The sequence below is a fragment of the Dromiciops gliroides genome, chromosome 2 (assembly GCF_019393635.1).
Source record: "Dromiciops gliroides isolate mDroGli1 chromosome 2, mDroGli1.pri, whole genome shotgun sequence".
NCBI lineage: Eukaryota > Metazoa > Chordata > Mammalia > Microbiotheria > Microbiotheriidae > Dromiciops > Dromiciops gliroides.
The window spans coordinates 640,331,720-640,356,336 of record NC_057862.1 but is presented as its reverse complement, the minus strand read 5'-3'; the positions used below and the strand labels follow the sequence as shown (position 1 = coordinate 640,356,336).

The 24,617-nt window shown below is 41.7% G+C and overlaps 1 protein-coding gene across 3 annotated transcripts in view; it reads right to left on the bottom strand.

Annotated features, from left to right (window-relative positions):
* Positions 1-421: 421 nt before the first annotated feature.
* The window catches only part of WFDC1 (WAP four-disulfide core domain 1), a 52,920-nt gene continuing 28,724 nt past the window's right edge, over positions 422-24,617 (bottom strand). Inside the window, exons 3-6 of one of the 3 annotated variants that reach the window (XM_043986840.1) lie at positions 15,385-15,468; positions 10,662-10,799; positions 4,585-4,626; positions 424-806 (exon numbers count right to left, since the gene is read on the bottom strand). In XM_043986840.1, the coding sequence (XP_043842775.1) occupies positions 748-806; positions 4,585-4,626; positions 10,662-10,799; positions 15,385-15,468 (323 nt within the window). In that variant the 3' untranslated portion in view covers positions 424-747. Of the gene's footprint in view, positions 807-4,584; positions 4,627-10,661; positions 10,803-15,384; positions 15,469-24,617 lie in introns of all 3 variants that reach the window. The other 2 variants (XM_043986838.1, XM_043986841.1) reach the window with 2 other exon arrangements.

Sequence of the window (24,617 nt, the reverse complement as noted above, 5' to 3'; positions counted from 1 at the left end):
GAGTGAAAAGACCTGAGTTCTAATCCTGGCTATACCACTCAACTGTGTGACCAAGTCACTTACCTCTTTGGGTTTGAGTGTCTTCATCCATAAAATGAGAGGGTTGGGATGGATGATTTCTAAAGTCTCTTCCAGCTTGAAATGGACAATCGTAAGCTTATAGACTATTGGAACTGGAAGGACCTAAGAAGATGTTCTGATTTAATCCCCCCCTTTCTATGGAAAGAAGAGATTGAGATTCAGAACGATAATTAAACCTGCCCAAGGATCCAAACCCAAGTCCTCTTATTCCAGATCTGATGTTCTCTCCAGAAACTTCTACCAGGTCTACCTGTATGAAAGTCACCTTCTTTTTTAAGAATAGCTAACAGCAAAGATCTTATATTCCCATTCATTGGTCAAAACTGCCCCACAATGAAAATTCCTTCTTGGTACTAAAATTCAAACCTTTTGATTTAAAAAACAATTTTATTAATATCTTTATTTTTATATCATCTACATTTCCCAATATGCCTTTCCCTCCTCCCCCATAGAGCCACTCCTTAGAATAAAGAATTTAAAAGTGGGAAAAATAATTCAGCAAAACTAACCAACAAATGAACAAGTTCAAGGTTGTATGAAGTGCTATATACCCCAAGTCCCCCACTTATAGAAAGGAAGGAGGGTGCTGTATTCTCATATCTCTTCTTTGGGGCCATGTTTCCATAACTTTTCATTTATTCACTCATTTTCAATTCGCCTGTTGAATTAATGCAAACGCTTCTGTCGTTCTTTCTCATAGCCAACCACATAATTTGAATTACTTCCTGTAAAATAAGTCATAGCTGTATCAAAATAATGGCATCAAACTTGCCCTCTCTCCTTTCAGCCTCCCCCCAAAACAAACAAAACCTTCAGTATCCCCCTACTACCTACAGAACAGTATAATAGAAAGACCTCTGATTTCATATTTGAAAGACCTAGTTTTGAATCACAATTCTGAAATTAGGTGTATGTCCCTAAGCAAGTCACTTCATGGTCTTTGTGCCTCAGTTTTATCAACTGAAAAACAGGCACCTTGGTGTAGTAGTAGTAGTAGTAGTAGTAGTAGTAGTAGTAGTAGTAGTAGTAGTAGTAATAATAATAATAATATAGCATTTAAAGATTTACAAAATATTTTGCATATGTTAACCCCTTTGATCCACACAACAATCCATGATTTAGGTGTTATTATCTACTTTTAACAAATGAGTAGTGGATAGATTGCTGGTTTCAGAGGCAAGAAAACCTGCATTTCAATATCACTTCTGATATTTAACAGCTGTGTAACCAAGGATAAGTCTTTTTTTTTCTTCTTCTTTTTTTTTTTTAGTGAGGCAATTGGGGTTAAGTGACTTGCCCAGGGTCACACAGCTAGTAAGTGTTAAGTGTCTGAGGCAGGATTTGAACTCAGGTACTCCTGACTCCAGGGCCAGTGCTCTATCCACTGTGCCACCTAGCTGCCCCTGATAAGTCATTTTTTAAAGATCTCTTAACCTCAATTTCTTCATCTCTAAAAATAGAATCTCTGTTCTACCTACACCTCATAGAGCAGTTGTGAGGTTCAAATGAGACAATGTAAGTAGAACATTTTGCAAACCATAAAATGCCATACAAATATCAGATAATTATTACCATCAACCTCATGGGGGTGGCTGTGAGAAAATTCCTTTTGGAAATCATAAAATCCAACGTAATGCAAGCTATTTTTATTACTATCACCAAAATAATTCCTGTTCTTGGCCTTCAAAGCCCTCAGTGTCCTGGCCTCAATCTGCTTTTCCTGTTGTCTGCTGCCCCTTATGCTCTATATGATCCAGACTTTCTAGACTAATTACCATTCCCCAACCATTACTTATTCCTCCCTGAGTTGTCATTCTCATTGCTGGAATATTTCTATTTCTTCTTCTTCTTCTTCTTCTTCTTCTTCTTCTTCTTCTTCTTCTTCTTCTTCTTCTTCTTCTTCTTCTTCTTCTTCTTCTTCTTCTTCTTCTCCTTCTCCTTCTTCTCCTTCTCCTTCTCCTCCTCCTCCTCCTCCTCCTCCTCCTCCTCCTCCTCCTCCTCCTCGTCATCTTCTCCTTTGTCTTCTTCTTTGTCTTCTTTTTGCAGAGCAATGAGGGTTAAGTGACTTGCCCAGGGTCACACAGTGTGTGTGTGGGGGTTTTGTGGGGGTCTTTTTGCAGGGAAATGAGGGTTAAGTGACTTGCCCAGGGTCACGCAGCCAGTAAGTGTCAAGTGTCTGAGGCCGGATTTGAACTCAGGTACTCCTGAATCCAGGGCCAGCACTTTATCTACTGCGCCAACCAGCTGCCCCCGGTCACACAGTTAGTGTCAAGTGTCTGAGGTCAGATTTGAATTCAGTTCCTCCCAAATCCAGGACCAGTGCTTTATATCCACTGTACCACCTACCTGCCCCCTGGAATACCCATCCAACGTCCTCTGAAATCTCTATCTATCAAAGTCTTTTGAGGCCTAGCTCAAATGCCGCTACCCCCAAGAAACTTTCCTTTATTGACTTCCCCCTTCTCCCTTTCTTATAGACTTCTCCTATAATTTGTGGTACTTATGCAGGCTGCATCACATCCTGCTTTGTATTTATTTACTTGTCTTACATGTTTTCCCCCATTAGCCTTGTCTCAATGAATCCCAGCTGCTCTGAGTTACCAGGCCCTATCTCCAATATCTATATTCTCTAACTGATGCACTGTGGTTCAGGATCAAGGGGCACCATGATTCCAGAGGACTTTTAATGGCAGACAATGGAATGGACGAGAGAAAGGAACATGGAACATGTAAGTAGGAGGGGACCTGTCCCTAATGCCACAGCATCTTAAATTTAGAGCTAAAAGGGACCTGAAAGCTCATCTAATCTGTGCCTTCATTTTACAGAGGAAGAAACTGAGGCCCAGCAGGGTTAAGTGACATTCCCAAAGCATGCTGATACGAGTAGCAGTGGGGATGAATCCAAGTCTTGAGATTTCAAATCTAGCACTCTTTCCACTGTACTTGGTGGGAAAGGCATCCTAAAGGTCAGGGATGTCTGGGAAAGGAAGTAGGATGACCATATGGGGCCAGTCAAGGATTAACAGATGGATGGCCCAAATGTCAGGTCGGTAACCATGAAATATCAAAGGACCCATCAGAAGGCCTTTTGGTGCCTTGGATCAGTCCTTCAAGGAAGAATTGTGGAAAGGCATGGATAAGAACCACTCACAGCAAGAAGACATGGAGAGATTCTGATCTGCATTGGGGTAATGAGTGCCCACACTGAAGCATTTAAATGAAAACTAGACTCTCTGTTCTTTGAGGGCAAGGACTGTGTCTAGAACAGCTTTGCATCCTACACAGTGCCCAACAAAATGCCTTAAGCACAATCAGAACTCCACAAATAGTGGCTGAATGAGTGAGCGGAAGGAAGGAAGGAACGAATGAACAAACAAATGAACAGAGGGAGGAATGGAGGGAAGGAAGAATGGAATGGAAGTAGGTAAGGAAGAAGAAAGGAATGAAGGATTACTGGAAAACACAAATGTAAAGAGAAAGGCACTGTTGTATTTTTCCAAGAGCAATGGATTGGGTGGGAGTAGACTTGAATTTTAGTCTTGGTTCTGCTACTCACTAGCTATGAGACCTGGGGTAAGTGATCTCTCTATATCAAGGGAGGTAGGCTAGATTACTTCTAAGGTTTCCGCCCCTTTCACACTCGACACCATGGGATTTAGTTTAACCACAGATTAAAAAAAAAGTCAAGTGTTTTCATTTCATTCCAGCAATACAAATTCACACAGGCCTTCCATCCACCTTAAGAAAACTGTAAACATAAGAGCAGCTTCCAAAACCAGATCAGCAAGTAAATTTTACATTTCAAAAGGCTTCTTCCCTCTGTGAGAAGGGAAGAGGGGCAAAGATGGAGAAAGAGAGGAAGATGAGAGGGTTAGTGAGAAGGAATCCAGTCAGCCAGTTGGTAAGAGCATGAATTAAGCCCCTGCTACATACCAGGCATTGTGCTAAGCACTAGGGATATATAGAAAGATACAAACATGGTCCTCAGGTGACAGACATAATGCCCTTCCCTGGGTAGTAACTAAATCCCTCCCAGCCCGGCAGGACCTTCTAAGCTTATGTCTAGCTGGTATTGCCTTCCAGAGCTCAGGGTCACTCTCATGTCATAATGGGACATCAGAGGAAGATTTTAGTAGTGGGTTGGGAGAATAAAATAATACAACAATGACATATTTTTACATGGCAATTAATGGTGGCACACATTATCCTAACCGATTCTTAAAATAACCCAGTGAGAGAGGTTTTATAAGTATTATCACACTTTATAAATGGGGGAGGGGGAAAGACTTAGAGAAATTGAATAACTGGCCAAAGAAAACCCAAGCTAGGGAGAGACAGAGCTGGGACTCAAACCCGGGTCTTTTTTACTTCAAATTCTATTTTTTTTTAAATTTTGGCAATTATCATTTCATTCTTTAGCCAAAAAAAAAAAAATGCACTCTGCCTCCTTTCATGTGCTCACAATACAGGGATAAACAAAAGAAGGACATACTCTTATCTTACCTACAACTTCCTTGTAAGATTTATGTTTTAGGTTTTGTCCATCTGGAAAATCAACAAGAAAGACTTCTGGTTAGGATGGTAACTTGAGAGGTCCTGGAGAAACTTAGCTCTCCCATAAACACCCCAGCAAAGATTTAAAAGGACACCAGATGGAATAATGATAAAGGAGAACAAAGAGAAACATCAATAAACTCCAAGCAGTCTAGGAACACACACAAATATGGCCAAAAGCCTGCAGGCACTTGGAGAGGGGATGGGGGTTGGGGGTGGGAGTGGGAATGGGGAGCCAGCAAGGATGCTGATGAACAGAGCCTGGGGCCAGATGCATTGTGGGAGGAGGGGTTTCGGGAGGAGGCAAGAAACTAGGACAGTCTCCCATAAAGAGGATCTAAGCCAGTGGGATCTTGGCCCTGGCCTCTTGGAACACTCCTGTTGTGGGGGGGTGGCAGAGTACCAGCCCCTCAAGATCATTGTACAGGGAGTCATGGCTAAGCAGAATATGCCTTGAAGCACTCATAGCCATAAGTAGGAAACAGGGAAAGTTCAGCGAGCAGGTTCACACTCCAGACCTTCCAGGAAGCTTGAGATCAATACAATCTCTGATGTCATATTGTAGCTTATCAGGGCCATAGCAGGGGATGAAGCCCACTCCAGATGATGGGTTGTGCACAGATAAGTGGACAGAGACAGGCCAAATCAAGCACCTGCCTTTGAGAAGCCTGGGATTATGGAAGAGGGTGTTGCATCATCTCAGCCAGCAAATCCAGAGCTAGATGGCAGCAGCATCCAGACTAAGAAAGGCAACTGGACCAGATGAGGCCTGACTACCACATCCAATAGCTCAGGACTAATAAACGTTGGAGACTGTATTTGAACTCAGGTCTTCCTGCTTCTAGACCTAGCACAGCATGTGCCACTTCTTTGCCTCTAAGCAAAGGAATATGCATTTTGGGGGGGAAAGAAATATACACATTTTTCAGTAGTACATGGCACTTTGACAAAAATTGACCACGTATTAAGGCAGATTTGGCAAACTATGATTTGAGGGCCAAATCTGGCCAGATTCCTAAGATTCATGCCTCCCTATGAGCCTAAACTAGACAAATCATGTATAATTATATGTAATCTACATGGGCTACATGCACACACACACAGAACAAAGTAAAGAACAAAGAACATCAATGAAATAACTTTAAAATACACAAAAGAGGGGGCAGCTAGGTGGCACAGTGGATAAAGCACCAGTCCTGGATTCAGGAGGACCAGAGTTCAAATCCAGCTTCAAACACTTGACACTTGCTAGCTGTGTGACCCTGGGCAAGTCACTTAACCCTCATTGCCCCACAAAAAAAAAAGAGCAAAAAAATACACAAAAGAGAGTAAAAGGAAGTTCAGAAGGTGTCACAGACTATCAGGGCAGTGATGATACTGCAATGTTAAATTCAATATATACTTTAAATTCTTAGATTCTCAGTTTCTTATGCAATCCTTTTTTTCTGATCTTCTTTGTATATGGAAATGTTCATGTTTGTTGAAGTTTGTCAAGTTCATAATAAAAAAGAAAAAATTTTAAACCAAAATAAAGGGAAAAAACTCAAGAAGGTCTCTCAGAAGATAAAATGAAGGCAGTTTTTAACGCTCTAATGGGTAAGCATCTCTTCAAATTATATCAACATAATATGATATGATGTGTTATGTTATATTCAAATAATAGATTATATTGAAACACATGGTCCTAGGGTTTAGAGCCAGAAGGAAATTTAGAAATTGTCCCCCTCAACATCAACATCGTCAATAATTACTCACATTTCTATAGCACTTTATGTTTTACTAAGTGCTTTCCCATGAACTGCAGTAATTATTCTGCCCAGCTTATAAATGGAGAAACTGAGGTTTACAGAGTGAGGTGGCTTGCCTACAGTCTCACAGCTAGTGAATGAGTATGAGAAGCTGGATTTGACACCTGGATTTGTCTCTTCATAAATCCAGCACCTTTTCTACCAAACCAATGATTCCCCCCTCAGTCCCCCACCCCAGGGCAATAAGGGTTAAGTGACTTGCCCAGGGTCACACAGGTAGTAAGTGTCAAATGTCTGAGGCCAGATTTGAACTCAGGTGCTCCTGAATCCAGGGCCGGTGCTTTATCCACTGCACCACTTAGCCGACCCCAGCTAACTTTCATTTGAATCCAGTTATCATAGAAGCAGGAAATATAACTGTAACTAGATTAAACGTGGAGTTGATGTTGATGCCTATTATGGAACACTTCAGTCATAAAATTATACCAGTCCTAGTAAAAGTTTACATTTTGTCACTGGCACGCCTGTTCTCTTGCTCTGTCAGGTGAAGTCATGAGTCAAGGAGTTTTCAATGGAATGTGACTTATTTTTATAATTGATTTCATTCTGTGTAGTTCAAAGGACACTATGTTTAGAGTCAGAATCTAAAGCTATATTCCCTGTATCCAGTAGTTACTAAAGCAATGTTTGTGGTATAAAATTATGATTGCTGTAGAGTCAAACTAGATTGGTCTAGTTCAGTAGTTCTCAAGCTTTTTGGTCTCAAGACCCCTTTATTCTCTTAAAAATTACTGACATCTCGAAGAGTTTTTATTTATATATTTATTTAGATAATTTTTACTTATAAAATATATTATTATATACTTCTTATAATACATAATAATATATCAATACAATTATGTATAATTATATATTATAATGTATTGCAATATATCACAATGCATTTATATTTCAATATACTATATTTTAGAATGTCATATTAAAATAATAATATATTATATATTATGTATTGTTCTGTATGTTTTACTTTTATTATCATTTAAAAAATAAAATATATACACAAATATTAAAATATATATTACCATTATAATGGATTTAATTAATTCTATATCTATATCTATCAATATTTTCCATATTAGAAAATAAAACTTGATACATTTAAAAATATTTCTTTCCTAATTCATTTAAATAACATTACTAAATCTTCTATATTAATATAAATAACATGTTTAATGAAAAAAAGCTATATTTACCAAAACAAAAAATACCGAGTGATAGTTTTACATATTTCTTACAAATCTCTATAATATCTTAAAATAATTCTTATTATATATTAAATATTTTAAAAGAAATCTTAAAAGAGACTTAAAAGAAGAAAGTTGAATTTTCTAATTTGCTTCTGCATTCAATCTGTTGTGATATGTTGTTTTGGCTGGAGTATATGAAGCAAATCCAGTTTCACACAGATATGTAATTGGAAAAGGGAGGAGTATTTTAATAGGCAAATAATATCTCAGTGTTATTGTGAAAATAGTTTTGACCTTGTAGATCCTCTGAAAGTGTCTTGGGGACCCACGGGGTCTGCAGACCACAGTTTGAGGACCACTGGTCTAGTTAAAAGAATCTGGTGTTAAAGATGTCAGTTGCAACTTCAGCTCTGATGTCTACTTGCTATGTGACCTTGAACTCTCGCTGAGTGTTCCTTCCTTTGTAAAATGGGGGTCTTGGACTAGATGTTCTGTAAGGTCCTTTTCAGCTCTAAATCCTATGATTCCTATACCTTCTAATTTTTATTGGAGATACATAACTACAAAGAAATAACTTGTTGCCTTTCTCATCCCCTGCCCCAATTTAAAGAAGAAATTTGAGAATTCTTTTGACAGACTACACCTTTAGGGGGCAGCTAGGTGGTGCAGTGGATAAAGCACTGGCTCTGGATTCAGGAGGACCTTAGTTCAAATCCGACCTCAGACACTTGATACTCACTAGCTGTGTGACCTTGGGCAAGTCACTTAACCCTCAAAAAAACAAAAACAAAAGCAAAAATAGACTACACCTTTATCAGAAGGAAGCCTGACCATGGTAAGTTTGAGCAGCAAAACTAAGAGATGCATAAATTAGGCTTAAATATTGTTTCCTAAAAGTACCATATTGATCAGGATACTACAAGCCATAATTCTGCCCCCCCACACACACACTCCTTGCCATAGCTGGAAACTACAAAACTTGAATACAGCTGGTTGTTCAGTTGGGGTTTTTTGCCAGAGATACTTGAACAGTTTGCCATTCCTTGTCCAGCCCATTTTACAGATAAGGAAACTGAAGCTAATAGGGTAAAGTGACTTGGAATGATGTATTCTTTTTTTGTCTGTTTGGGTTTTTTTTTGAGGGGCAATGAGGGTTAAGTGACTTGCCCAGGGTCACACAGCTAGTAAGTGTCAAGTGTCTGAGGCTGGATTTGAACTCAGGTCCTCCTGAATCCAGGGCTGGTGCTTTATCCACTGTGCCACCTAGCTGTCCCCCATGCTCATTTGTTACATGGGTTTTTTCCCCCTTTTCTTTCTCCTGGTTTTTAGCTGGAGAGGAAGGAGTTGAAGGAGAAAGGAGTTAGTGGTAGTGATTTAAAAAAAAACAAAAAAACGAGGGCCCAAAAGGCTATAAAACCATGCATATACTTTGACCTAGTAATACCACTACTAGGATGGTATCCAAAAAGAGATAAAAAAAAACACACAAAAGGTTGAATTCTAAATTGGGGAGAAGCCCATCAGTTGGGGAATGGCTGAACAAATTGTGGGATGAGATTATGATGTAACACTATTGTGCTATAAGAAATGATGAGCAGGATGCTATCAGAAAAACCTGGAAAGACTTACATGAGCTGATGCAAAGTGATTGTACTAAATACAAAATAACAGCGATATTGTAAGATGATCTGCTGTGAATGAATTAGTCATTTTCGGCAATACAATGATCCAAGACAACTCTGAAGGACTTGTGAAAAATGCAGTCCATCTACAGAGAAAGAATTGATGGTATCTGAATACAGATTGAAGCAAAATTTTTTTGTTAGTTCCTTTTTCTAAAGTTATTTTTGTCTGTTTTCCTTCACAACCTGACTAATGCAGAAATGTTTTGCAGGACTACACATGTATAACATATTGAATTGCTTGAGTTCTTAAGGGGGGGTAGGGAGGGAGGGAAGAAGAGAATTTGGAACACAAAGTTGTAAAAATTGATGCTAAAATTTGATTTTATATGTCATTTGGGGAAAAATTAAAGTCTAAAGAAAAAACTAGATAAAAATTAAAAGTAGGATCACAAAAACATTTTTAATGAACAGAAGGAATTTAGAATGCACAGAAAACAGGATGATTTTGAAAGTAATGTGTAAAATTTATTTTATATATTTAAAAAGTAAATGGTAGGGGCAGCTAGGTGGCGCAGTGAATAGAGCACCGGCCCTGGAGTCAGGAGTACCTGAGTTCAAATCCGGCCTCAGACACTTAACACTTACTAGCTGTGTGACCCTGGGCAAGTCACTTAAACACAATTGCCTCACTTAAAAAAAATGCATAAAAAAAAAGTAAATGGTAGAAACTGAGATTCTTTGTTTTAGACAGAATGCTGATATTACACTATATGTATGAAAATGTTCTTTTTGGTGTTTAAGTTCAGAATTTTAAAAAGGATCCCCCCAACCAAAATTACCAATTCTTTTTTTTTGGGGGGGGGCAGAGCAATGAGGGTTAAGTGACTTGCCCAGAGTCACACAGCTAGTGTCTGAGGTTGGATTTGAACTCAGGTCCTCCTGAATCCAGGGCTGGTGCTTTATCCACTGCGCCACCTAGTTGCCCCCCAATTATTTCTTAATTGCTAAGTCTAGTAGTCTTTTTTTTTTCAATCGTTACCATTTCTGACCTTCAGTAAATTTGACCCCATGGGACACCCTCTCCTCTTCCTGAATCCTCTCTCCTCTCTGGGTTTTTGGTACCCTTTTCACTCTTGACTCTTCTCCTACTTATTTGACTGCTCCTGCAATTCCTTTTGCCAACTTTGGGTGAAGTTACCTGGTATCTTTCTTTTGCCCCCATCACATTCTACCTTATGTTTTACTGACTATTTGAGTATAGCCTGTATCTGCCTCCCCCACCCCCACCCCATCAGACTAGAATCTCCTGTAAGGCAGGAACTGTGCCAGCTCTGTGTCCTCAGTCCTGAGCCCAATGCCCCTTATGTGGTAGACACCATACAATTGAACGATGTTGGTTAACTGACCCGAAGCCTTTCGTTGCTTGATGCACTGCCCTCTGTTGGGGATGCCCTCCGCAGAGTTTCCGGGGTTTATGATGTGACATTCATAGCCTGTGGGGCAGTGGAGAGGTTCTGCCCCATCCTCTGTGGTGCTGCAGGCCTCTGCTGGAAGAGAAAGAGAGAAGCCCCGACTTATTCTACAGTACAGGGTCTCTAGCATTCTGAGAAGGATTCTGGAGAGGTCGGCCCCTTTCTGCAAAAGCTGGCTTTGTGTCATTCAGCCAGTCACTCAGGCCCCCTCAGACAGGACACAAAATTGGAAGTGCACTCAGGACTCATCCAGACCAGAGGTTCTGAGCCATTTTGGATGCCTGTGGACCCCCTGGTGAATCCTGTGGACCTCTTCTCAGAATCATGGTTTTTAAATACATAAAATAAAATACATGGGTTTACCAGGGAAACCAATTCTATTGAAATAGTTTTCAAAATATCTTTTTAAAAACTAATCCAAGTTCTCAGAACTCAAGCAAGGGACCCATGATTTCTAATCCAACCCATACCTAAGCAAGAATTCCCAATATAACCTTCCCAACAAGTGAACATTTGACTTCCACTTGAATACCTCCAGTGATGTGGAACTCATTATCTACCAAAGAAATATGTTTCATTTTTTGACAACACTACATATTAGGAAGTTTTTCTTTATAAAGAAGGCTAATGTTTCCTTTCAATTTCTACTCAGTGTTCTTGGGTCAGCATAGAACAAGTCTATTCCTTCTTTCCCATAAGAGGACAGAGATTTGCTCTTATGATTTCATGAGTACATATATGGAATTCCCAGGTGAACAAACTCCCTTTGATCATTCTGTTTGGCACCTTCTCTGCAATTTATAGACTCGGTTGTCTAGGCACACTTAGAGGTTCAGTGACTTGCCCAGGGTCACACAGTCTATGTCAGAGAGGGGATTTGAACACAGGTCTTTCTGACTCTGAAGCCAAGTCCACTATGCCATTTTGCTCTCATGATATCCTTTCAAACACTTCAAGACAGTTCTCAGCTGCCTCCTGACTTCCTTGGCTTCCTTTGTCTCAACTGAAATTCTACCTTCTATAAGAAGACATTCCCTACCCACTTTGATGCTAGTGTCTTCCCTCTAAGCTTATCTCCAGTTATCTTGTCTATATCTTCTCTGTACACGGTTGTTTTTATATTATCTCTCCCATTAGGCTGTAAGCTTCTCCAGAGAAGGGGCTCTCTTGTCTTTCTTCACATCCCTGGTACTTTTCACAAGGCCTGGCACATAAATGGCACTTAATAAATGCTTATTGATTGACTGAATTGCTGAGGCACAATGTAAGTCTCTCCTTCCCCACTCCCCTCCCCCCATTAGTTTTTCCCGTTTTGAGTCATTATCATCCATTTACACCTTTATTATCAACTACTTTGCAGAGAATGGTGTCTGCGGAGGCACCGGACTGTGATGACTGTCTCACTAAAATCCAATTCATGGGCAAGTCAAGGCATCGCCTCGTGCCATCACTGGTCTTCTTGGAGAATGAAGGATGAACAACAATAGCTAATAATAGCTAACATTTATATAACACTTACTCTATGCTGAGCACTGTGCTAAGTTCTTTAAAATTATTATCTCATTTGGTCCTCACAACAACCCTGGGAGGGAGGTGCTATTATTATTCCCATTTTATAGATGAGGAAACTGAGGCACACAGAGGCTTGCCCCAATCACGCAGCTATAAGTGTCTGAGGTTGGATTTGAATTTAGGTCTTCCTAACTCCAGGTTCTATCAGAGGATACTGACCTCCCATGGATGAAGGAGAAAGAGGGGGAGATGAGAGAGAATTGCCAAAATCATAGAATGCCAAGGGCTTTAGTACATAGCCTGTCAGGGAGGGAAAAGGACCTGAGAGCACAGGACATCAGTCAGGGCTAGAAGCGATCTTAAAGATGGTACAATCCAACCACCCATTGTACAGATGATGAAACTGAGGGAAATAAAGACAGACTTCCTCCTCTGAACACTCATCATCTAAGAGGAACAATCCCAAGTTAAAACACGAACCAGAGCTGAGATAAATGCTTCTCTCTTCAAGGCTAAGGTCTGCTGTGTGGGTGTGTGTGCGCGTGCACGCACGTGTGCACTCACACGCGCTTGTATCTGCTATGGTTAACAGATGCTTGTTGATTAAGTGGAAAAAAGACAGATTTTGATGTAAGAGTTCAAGAAACAGGGGCAGCTAGGTGGCGCAGTGGATAGAGCACCGACCCTGGAGTCAGGAGGACCTGAGTTCAAATCCGGCCTCAGACACTTAACACTTAACTAGCTGTGTGACCCTGGGCAAGTCACTTAACCCCAATTGCCTCACTAACAAAAAAAACAAAAAAAAGAGTTCAAGAAACACACATGAGGACCAAAAGGGGGCATCATACTCCTATCTTCTTGTCCCTGTTCCTCCTCTCTCACTCATTTTCTCTGCAGTCTGGGTGAAGGCAGCCTGATATATAAGTATATACCAGAACATTTTTTAAAGCACCAGCGCCTTGAGCAATTCCTTTCTCCCCACTAACTGTCTCTGTCCCTCAGTCCAGTTACAAGCCACCAGGATGGGGAAGAGGAAGGAAAGAGGACAAGCACCCCACCCAACTCACATCACCAGAGATGGTTTTGAGTGCAGAAAGAATAATCCAATGCAGGCCTCAAAAATGGTCAATTCCTAACATTGAGGTCAAGTAAATCAGAAAAATTAGGGCCCAGTGGATGCTAGCTTAGATTGCAAACCAGGACCAGAACTGGAACTAGGAATTTTGATGCCAAATTTAAATTCCATTTAGCAGGGCTTGAGACACATAAGGAACAGTTTTTCTATGGGTGCAGTTGTGCTGGAATGGGAACAACTCATCCCCTAAAGGAAGCTTGGTGGTGCAGTGGGTCTGAAGTCAGGAAGACCTGAGTTCAAATCTGCACTCAGACACTTACTAGCTGCATGACCCTGGGCAAGTCATCTAACCTCTGTCTCAGTTTCCTCAACTATAAAATTGGGATAATAATAGAATCTACTAATACCTACCACTAAGCAGCTAGGTGATAGAGTGGATAGAGTGCTGGGCTTGGAGTCAGGAAGATTCAGCTTCCTGATTTCAAATGTGACTGCAGGCACTTACTAACCTGTGTAACCCTGGGCAAGTCATCTAACCTCTATTTGCTTTAGTTTCCTCATCTGTAAAATGATCTGGAGAAGGAAATGGCAAACCATTCCAGTATCTTTGCCAAGAAAACCCCAAATGATGTCATGACGACTGAAAAACAACTGAACAACAACAGGAACACCTTAGGTAGAGAAGTAAGTGAATTGTGACAGGTGAGTAAATAAAGCCCCCAAATCTATGCTGACTGTTTGGCATCTCAGCCTTTACCCTAAGAGGGTATTGCTCATTTATAGCCAAGTAAGCACTAGATATATATATTATCTCCCAAAGGTATGTTCCTTGATATCGGCCATAAGTGCCTCAATGAATTGTCAACCAATCTGGAAGGGGTCATTTAGTCAGTGTTGTTGGTTATTTGTTGTTTAGTTATGTCCAACTTTTCATGATGCCATTTGGGGTTTTCTTGGCAGAGATACTGGAGTGGTTTGCCATTTTCTTCTCTGACTTATTTTACAGATGAGGGTGAAATGACTTGCTCAAGGTCACACAGCTAGGAAGTCTCTGAGGCTGGATTTCAACTCAGGAAGATGAGTTGTTCTGACTCCAGGCCCTGCACCCTATCCACTTCACCACCTGGCTTCTCTATCTGTCACATAGCAAGCACTTAATAAATGTTTGTTGACTGACTGACTGACTGATTTGCTCTGAATCGAAATCTGCCCCTCCACAGCTCCATCCACTGTGACTATTTCTGCCCTCTGGGATCAAGTCAAATAAATTTAGTCTTTTTTCAACTTAGCTCTTCAGATGCTGGAAGACAGTTTACATTCCCCTCCTTCAAATGCTTCCCTCCCCAGGCTAAACATGCTTCAGATGAATCCTCATAAGGCATGATTTGAAGGCTCCTTACTGATTTGGTATAAGTAGCATCTAAGTATATCTGCAAGACCCCATCAAAGAACAGTTTTCTTTTTGTTTACTGAGGCAACTAGAAGTATCAGTGGGAGAGTGCTGGGCCTGGAATCAGAAAGACCTGGGTTCAAATCCAGCCTCAGACACTTACTAGCTATGTGATCCTGGACAAGTCATTTCATCCCCATATGCCTCAGTTTCCTCATCTGTAAAATTTGGACTAGAATAGCACTCATCCCCTAGGGTTGCTGTGAAGATCAAATGTGCTAACATTCACAAAGTGCTTAGCATAGTGCCCTGACACTTAGTAACTGGTACTTCATCAATGTATCTTCTTCCCTCCCTACTTTCTTTCCCTCCTTGTTGGAGACATACTTTGGGGGGGGGGGATGAGGGTTAAGTGACTTGTCCAGGGTCACACAGTAAGTGTCAAGTGTCTGAGGCCAGATTTGAACTCAGATCCTCCTGAATCAAGGGCTGGTGCTTTATCCACTGTGCCACCTAGATGCCCCTGGGAAACATACTTTCTACAATGGCTTCTCAAGGGTTACCCAATTCTTTCTGAAATTTTCACTTGGCAGGCCTAGAATCTGTACATCCCATGATGTGATTAATACAAGCTGAAGACAAGACTGGTGGGTGATGCCAAGGAAGACCCCACGTTGTACCTTGTAAAACCTCCTCCGGTCCATCGAGGAGCCAGCCGTTGCCACCTAGCCAGCGTGGTTTGGGCTGCACCAGCCAGTCTAGAACTAATAAAACACACAGTCACATGTTAGTCACTTGTCATGTCATAGCAACTCCAATGAAAAACACTTCTGTGCTGGCTGGGTCTGAGAGTCATTTCCTGGAGCACCCCCCAATAGCTTCCTGAGCCTGCTCACAAGAGGTGGAAGAACTTAGTAAGTGGGAAGGACCTTTGGCTGGAGAGCGAAGAGGGCCTATGCTAGCACTGGGGCTGGGACTCTGTGATGGGGCTCAAGGGACACTGGGGAGGCACACTCCCACCAGAAAGCACATTTGCCCACTGAGACCTAAAATTCCATCATAAATAGAATGCTGGGCTGAGAATTTGAATGAACTCTACTGTCTTCGACAAATTTCTAGACTTCTCTGAAACTTGGTTCACTTAACAAATAAATGTGTTTATATAAACCATGTCAAATTGCTTACCATCTTAGGGAGAGGGGAGGGGAAAGAGAAAATGTGGAACTCATTTTTTAAAAAAAATGAATGTTAAAATTGTCTTTACATGTAATTGGGGAAAACAATCTTAAAAAATAAACATGTTGGGGCAGTAGGTGGCACAGTGGATAAAGCACCCACCCTGGAGTCAGGAATACCTGAGTTCAAATTTGGCCTCAGACACTTGACACTTACTACCTGTGTGACCTTGGGCAAGTCACTTAATCCTCGTTGCCCCACAAAACAAACAAACAAACAAACATGTTGGACTTAAATTTGGTGAATCATTGCTTTGAGTTAAACACAGCCCCTTCCCACTCCTCTTTTTTTTTTTTTTTGCTGGGCAATGAGGGTTAAGTGACTTGCCCAGAGTCACACAGCTAGTAAGTCTCAAGTGTCTGAGGCTGGATTTGAACTCAGGTCCTACCGAATCCAGGGCTGGTGCCTTATCCATTGTGCCACCTAGCTGCCCCCTCCACTCTCTTTTTAAAAATGCATATAACTCCAGAGTTATAACAAATGAAATGCCCAACACCTTAGTAGGAAGACACCTATCATGAAATGGCTACAAGGTATGGTTGTTGAACTGAACAGAATGAATTTGTCAGCTCACTGACATTGGTCTTTAAGCTTCAAAAAATGCTTTATATATTGTCTCACTGGAGTCTCACAACAACCCTGGGAGGTAGGTGCTATTATGACTCCCATTTTACAGATGAGGAAACTGAGGCAGACAGGGGTTAAGTGACTTGGCCAACATGACACAGCTGGCAATCATCTGCAGTATAATTTGGAGTTCAGGTAATGAGGTGATATACTTGGTAACAATATACCTATGCATGTGTGTACATGTGTGTGCATGTGTGTGCATATGTTCATATCCATATATACATGTACACAAATCTATCTAATATATATATAGAGAGAGAGAGAGATGGAGAGAGAGAGGGAGAGAGAGAGAGAGAGGCAGAAACAGAGACAGAGGCATAGGCAGAGAGATGGACAAGCAGTGTGGGGAGAGACAGACAAAGAAAGAGAGAGAGCGAGAGCGAGAGCAAGAGAGAGAGAGAGAGAGAGAGAGAGAGAGAGAGAGAGAGAGAGAGAGAGAGAGAGAGAGAGGGAGAGCGAGAGAGAGAGAGAGAGAGAGAGAGAGAGAGAGAGGGAGAGTGAGCGAGAGAGAGAGAGAGAGAGAGAGAGAGAGAGAGAGAGTGTGTGTGTGTGTGTGAGAGAGAGAGAGAGAGAGAGAGAGAGAGAGAGAGAGAGAGAGAGAGAGAGAGAGAGAGAGAGAGAGAGAGAGAGAGAGAGAGAGCTGACTGTAGGGTCAGGAAGAACTGAGTTAAAATCCTGCCTTAGCTATGTGACCCTGGGAAAGTCATCTCACCTAGCTCTGCATTAGTTTCCTCACTGACAAAATGGGGATGATAGTATTTACTTCACAGTTTTGTAAGGATCAAGTAGATTAACATATGTGTGGTGCTTTGCAAACCCTAGAGAGCCACATAAATTCTAAGTATTCACATAATTAGGTCTTGCTAACTTTAAATAGGTTCCTCTAGGTACTGTACCACCTATCTGTTGTAGTAATATTAATTTTTAGAGAATGTTTCCATTTTAGTTTTTATTATGTTTCATGCATAACAACTGGACAATAATTGTAAAAGCTCTAAAAGATTCTGAATTTCCTTAGACATGTTTTTGAGAACTCTCATTGTTTGATTTGATTATTGACAAAGCTATTTAAAGTTGTGCTAAGCTCAATTTTGTAGGAAACTTTCCCAGCTGGTTACCAGTATCTGAAACACCAGAAGGACTTTACAATCACACCTGAAACTCTGCAGCTGAGACTTGTTAGTCGATCATCAGCATCCACACCTGAAAGACTTTCACACCACAACTACACCCAGAGGACATCCCAAGAATCATCTGAGAAAAGACTTCTGAAGACTTAAATGGACATTTCCCTGTTTTACACTATTTATAATGTCCACCTTCTAAAGGAGAGTGCCCCCTTTAGTTTACTGCCAATGTGTCCCTCAATTTCTTTTCTCTCTTTTCATTCCCTTTGCATTGTTAGTCATAAGTATCTGTAATGTTATTGCCTCATTAAGGCAACAATGTTCCTTAATAAAGGGGGGGAGGGGGAAAATGTGAGAAAATAATGGGATTTGGCAGGTACTCAAAGGCCTGCCTGGAGATTAATATAAACGGATTGAATTAAGTGACAGTGATTGACTTTGCTGATTAGTCTATTCCAAGTTAATTAGATTGTAACCATACCTGGCTAGCCCTTAAGAAGGTACTGTTCTCAGAAGCTAAGGACTGAACTCAACATGAGACCACCTTCAAGTCCCGTGAACCAATGGATTTGGATGATGCTAACCAATCAACTTGAAGCAGTGAGTAAGGACTGCCTCTGCTCCAGACCTATAAAAAGCTTCCACACTCAGTTTGAGGGGCAGTTCATGGTTGAAGCAGGCTCATGGTGGAGGACTTGAGGAAGAACCAGACCAGGATGGAACTCTAGACTAGATAGGCCTTTTCTTAACTTTCTGAACTCCACGTGTTTTCCTTTTTACTAATACCTGGTATGCTTTAATAAATGTGTAATGCCCAAAGACTGGTGCTAAAGCTTCTAATTTAAGGTGACCACACATTTAGATTTTTTTAACATCACACTATATATACACACAAATGTATATGCACACATGTGGCATGTATACATGCATATTATATTGTGTATGTGTTCATTGAACATATACATGTGTGTATGTGCACTGCATGTGTGCGCAAGTACACATACAATACGCCTGTCTATATATCCATATATGTGTGTATATGTGTGAGAATGTGCATATGTGCATACACACACACATACACACACACTCCTTTGGTTCTCACAACAAACCTGTGAAGTAGGTGTTACCATGTCAATTTTACACATGAGGAAGGTGAGGCTAGGAGAAAAGTTGTTTCTTAGCCAAAGTCCCATAATGAGTATTTGAAAAGCAGGATTTGAATTCAGGTCTTACTGACTCAAAGTCCAACTCCATTCACTACACCACCTAACCGAACTTCCCAAAAGGACATTAGAGAGGGGAGGTTGAACTTTGCCTGGTTCCTAATTTTGCCAGTGTCTGATCCTATAAATCAGTTCCCACATCCCCTCTACCTGCTGCCTCATATCATTGGTCATGAGAGCTAGAAGGCACCTCAGAGATTATATAGGGTGTCCCAAATGTCTTAGTGCAGTAAGGTTCAGGACACCCCAAATAATCCAGGTTTCATTTGGCAGAGGACAGTTAGACCTAGAGGATCCTGTCCAGAGGGATCAGGAGGGAAAGAGAAAACAAGATGGGGGCAGGTAGGTGATGCAGTGGATAAAGCACTGGCCCTGGATTCAGGAGGACCTGAGTTCAAATCTGGCCTTACACACTTACTAGCTGTGTGACCTTGGACAAGTCACTTAAATCTCATTGCCCTGCAAACAAAACAAAACAAAAGAGAAAACAAGATGGTCTCTAAGGACCCTTCCATCCTTAACATTCTACTCATCTCCTTTGGGTTAAGCATTGCCCTTTCTCACTCTTTTAAAATGTAAATACAAGGACTAACAAGGAAGTCACTAACACTTTAGCAAGAATGTACCCAACAAGGTGCCTGGCCCTTAGAAAATGCATGTTAAGTGTTTCTTCTAGGACACTCCCACCTAATACCTTTTCCTCTAGGCTTTGTGGCACAGAAGACTTCCCTGGACAAACACTATGCAATCCTTTCCAACAAGCTTTGTTTACTCAGGACTTACACATGTATGTTGGTGGTATCTTGATACATAGTTCCCCAGTCAGAATATGAACCACATTCATGTTGATTCAGTACCTAAGGCATGAAGTGTCTTGCATGAGGAACAGCCAGTAGGCCAGTGTACCTAGAAGGGAGGATGATTGCAGGAGAGGGAAGCATGAGATTGATGAGACGGGAAGAAGCCAGGTTGAGGGACTTTAAATACCAAGCAAAAGACTTTATATTTGATCCTGAAGCTAATAGAGAGCCATTGGAGTTGACTGAGGAGGGAGGCATGACTTGATCAGAGTGATTAGAAAAATTACTTTGGCAACAGAGTGGAGGATTGATTGGAACTGGGGGAGGTGAGGTAGGGAGGCCAGTTAGAAAACCACAGCAATCATCCAGGTGAAAGGAGATGACGGGTGCTGACAGTCTTCCCCAAGCCTTCTATTACACTCCCACTGAACCCAGGGAAATATTCATAGAGCAACAGAGGGATGTACTAGAAAACAATGAAAAACTGGACTTTTATCTTCCTTGCTCCTTTCTTCCCAACTTTGGAAAGTTGGGAAGAAAGGAGCAAGGAAGATAAAAGTTCTGTTTAGGACATGTTGAGTTTGAGATCTAGTTCAAGATATCCAAGAGGCAACAGGTAGTGTGGGACTGGAGCTCAGGAGAGAGGTTAGGGCTGGATATATAGACCTAAGAATGATCTGCATATAGATGATATTCAAACGCATGGGAACTGATGTGAGGGTCCAGGACAGTCCCATGAGGAGTGGCCACAGACAGTGCAAATATTATGTCCATTTTACTGTAATGATTGGAATGATTCCATGTGCTGAAGAGCTACTGTAGGAAAGCTCTACCATGAGGAGAAGGCATCTGAGGGCAAGCCATGTGGTCAAGGTCCTTGGCGTCAGCAAGTGACGTTTGCTCATGGGTACTGTCTATCAAGGCTACCAGTCAATCAACTTGAGGAGCCTCCCATTTCTGGGAGGAGGACGAAAAGTAGGAAGCGGAAGCTGGCAGAAGGTTTCTCTCTCTTTTGGTTCCTGACCTCACCATGGTGGGTTGGATGATGGGGTCTCTTAGAAATAGTTAGATTTTTACCTTTCTCTCTGATACTAATGTTCTTTAATAAATACTTAAACACAAATACTATTGCTAAAGCTTATAATTTATTGGCAACTGCTCATTAGATTTTAGATAGTATAGCTAGAATTTTAGCCCCTTACATTACAGATGAGGAAACTGAGTCTCAGGGGGAATGAAAAGCCTAGCCCCTGATCACACAGCTAGTGAGAAGAGTTGTGACTAGAATCTAGGTCTGACTTAAAGTGTTTTTGTTTGTTTTTCCTTTCTAAACCACACTCTAGGCAGAAAAGAACAAAAGTTATGGATGGGTAAGAATGCTATATAGGGGACACTTTTGAATGTATAGAAATAAAATTATTTGACACATCCCTTTGAGGATGAACAATAAAAATAGCTCACATTTACATGTCTCTTTAAGGTTTGCAGAGAGCTTTACAAAGATTATTCCATCTGATTCTCAAAACAACCCCGTGAGATAGGGGGTTATAATAGCCTCCATTTTACAGATGAAGAATCAGGGTTAAGTGACTTGTCCAGGGTTACACAGCTAGTAAATGTCTGCTGCCCTATAAACATTGCAGGAGTTTCTCAATAGATATAGTTTTCTTTAAAAAAAATACTTAGCAGGGCAGCTAGGTAGCACAGTGGATAGAGCACTGGCCCTGGATTCAGGAGGACCTGAGTTCAAATCTGACCTCAGACACTTGATACTTACTAGCTGTGGGACCCTGGGCAAGTCACTTAACCCCAATTGCCTTAAAAATACTCAGTGTGGGGCAGCTAGGTGGTACAGTGGATAAAGCACTGGCCTTGGATTCAGGAGGACCTGAGTTCAAATCTGGTCTCAGACACTTGACACTCACTATCTGTGTAACCTTGAGCAAGTCACTTAACCCTCATTGCCCTGGAAAAAACCAAACCAAACCAAAAAAAAACCCTGGACAAAAATTGGCAATGGGAGAAGGGAATAAGGGGGTCACATCCAAACAGCCTGTCATCTTGTGAAGCTGCAAACACATGCTTGCTACAGTTTTGGCTTATAAGCCTTATTGTCCCTGTGGGAAGCATAATGTAGTGAAAAGGGAGCTGGATAGGAATCAGGAGAGTCAGGTTCTATCATCTGGCTCTACCCTTTGTTAGCTATGTGACTAACAGTTCAATTCTTCTTTTAGGACCCAAGTTTCCTCCACTGTAAAATGAGGGGTAAAATTAGATGATCCCTAAGGACCCTTCCAGGTCTTAAAAACCCAACAATGAATAGTCTAGAAAAAGGCCCCAAAAAAGCATCAAAGGGAAACGCCCTCCTCACATGGCCCTCAGGAGTCAGAAGCACTCATTTGCATCAGAGGGAAGCTTTAGTCTTCCTTAGCCCTCTTTGGATCTAGATGGAGCTTCATTCAACATTAATTCATTCTAGAATAAGATGATGATGGTGCTGATGGTAATTGTGGTGATGGTGGTGATGGTGGTGACGATGGTGGTGCTGATGGTAATTGTGGTGATGATGGTGGTGATGGTGATGGTGCTGATGGTAATTGTGGTGATGATGGTGTTGATGGTGATGGTGCTCGTGGTGCTCATGGTAATTGTGGTGATGGTGGTGGTGGTGATGGTGGTAATGGTGATGGTGCTAATGGTGATGGTGCTGATGGTAATTGTGGTGATGGTGGTGATGGTGATGGTGGTGATGGTGGTGATGATGGTGGTGCTGATGGTAATTGTGGTGATGATGGTGGTGATGGTGATGGTGCTGATGGTAATTGTGGTGATGGTGGTGATGGTGGTGATGGTGGTGATGATGGTGGTGCTGATGGTAATTGTGGTGATGATGGTGGTGATGGTGATGGTGCTGATGGTAATTGTGGTGATGGTGGTGATGGTGGTGATGGTGGTGATGATGGTGGTGCTGATGGTAATTGTGGTGATGATGGTGGTGATGGTGATGGTGCTGATGGTAATTGTGGTGATGATGGTGTTGATGGTGATGGTGCTCATGGTGGTGATGGTGGTGATGGTGCTGATGGTAATTGTGGTGATGGTGGTGGTGCTCATGGTGGTGATGGTGCTCATGGTGCTCATGGTAATTGTGGTGATGGTGGTGGTGGTGATGATGGTAATTGTGGTGATGATGGTGGTGATGGTGATGGTGCTGATGGTAATTGTGGTGATGGTGGTGATGGTGGTGATGATGGTGGTGCTGATGGTAATTGTGGTGATGGTGGTGATGGTGGTGATGATGGTAATTGTGGTGATGATGGTGGTGATGGTGATGGTGCTCATGGTAATTGTGGTGATGATGGTGTTGATGGTGATGGTGCTCATGGTGGTGATGGTAATTGTGGTGGTGGTGGTGGTGATGACGTGATAATGATGGTGGCTAGAGAGGCAGTGTGGTATAGTGCATCAGGAGGCAGCCTGGAAGCCAGCCATACTGGGTGCATCACCCTGTCAGTACTCTAGGCAACCCTCTTAGATGACAGGCTACAGAGAAAATATCAACCTACATTGGTGGAGGTAGTTTCCTTGCCTGGGAGTTTCCTCTATCAATAAAATCACATCTTCAATCCTTATTGTCTAATAAAAGATGACATTTGTATAGTTATCGATATCCTAACCACCTAGGAGGTTATTATTATCCCCATTTTATGCATGAGGAAATCTCTTGGAGAGTGTGACTGGCCCGCAGTCATAGAGCTAGTAAGGCTCAGAGGTAGGATTTGAGCCCCAGGATTCAAGTCCAGTGACCAGTGCGGCAATTAGGTGGCAGCAGTAATATGGAGTACTGGGCCTGGAGTCATGAAGACCTGAGTTCAAATCCAGCCTCTGAGCTTAGCTGTCTGACCTTAGGCAAGTTACTAAACCTTTGTTTTTCTGTTTCCTCATTTGTAACAGAGATAATAACAGCACCCACCTCCTAGGATTGCTGTGAGGAATCAAATGAGATAATATTTGTAAAGTTATCAGCTTTACAAATACTAATTTCTTCCCTTCCCTTCCCTCCCCTCCCCTCCCCTCCACAAGCAAACGTCACTTCCTGACACCAAGGAACTGACCACATGGCTTGCCCTCAGATGCTTTCTCCTCATGGAGGAGCTTTCCTACAGCAACTCTCCAGCAGGTGGCGTCACTCCAACTGTTACACTACCTACCCATGTATCTCTTGGGGGAGGTCTGTGAACCCCAGGTCCAGAACTCCTGATCCAGTCTAATCCCTTTATTTTACAGATGGCAAAACTGAGGCCCAGAAATGTTGTCAAAGAGCTAGGTAGTGGCAAAAACCTGGTCTCAACTCTCAATTCCATTCTTTTTTTTTTTTTTTTGCTGGGCAATTGGGGTTAAGTGACTTGCCCAGGGTCACACAGCTAGTAAGTGTTAAGTGTCTGAGGCTGGATTTGAACTCAGGTCCTCCTGAATCCAGGGCCAGTGCTCTATCCACTACGCCACCTAGCTTCCCCCCACATTTAGATTTTTAAACAACACAGAAGGAAGGAAGGAAGGAAAGAAGGAAGGAAGAAAGGGAGGGAGGGAGGAAGGAAAGAAGGAAGGGAGGGAAGGAGAATGAGGGAAGGAAGAGGCTGCTCACCTCAAGAGGAGTGAAGTGGACACGAGTAGGCACCCATAAAGGAATATGAATTAAGCAGGTTCTGTGTTCTTCCCCATAACTCTAAGTTAGTCTGAACACAAACTCCTATTTCTAATTCTGTCACTACCTGACTATGGAGGCTGGTAATGATTTCTCCTAAATGCAACTTCTCAAGGGGAAATAGTTTCTCAATATTCTTTTCAGTGGGAAAAATAAATAGGGCTTATGGAATGCTCTCAACAGCATTACCAT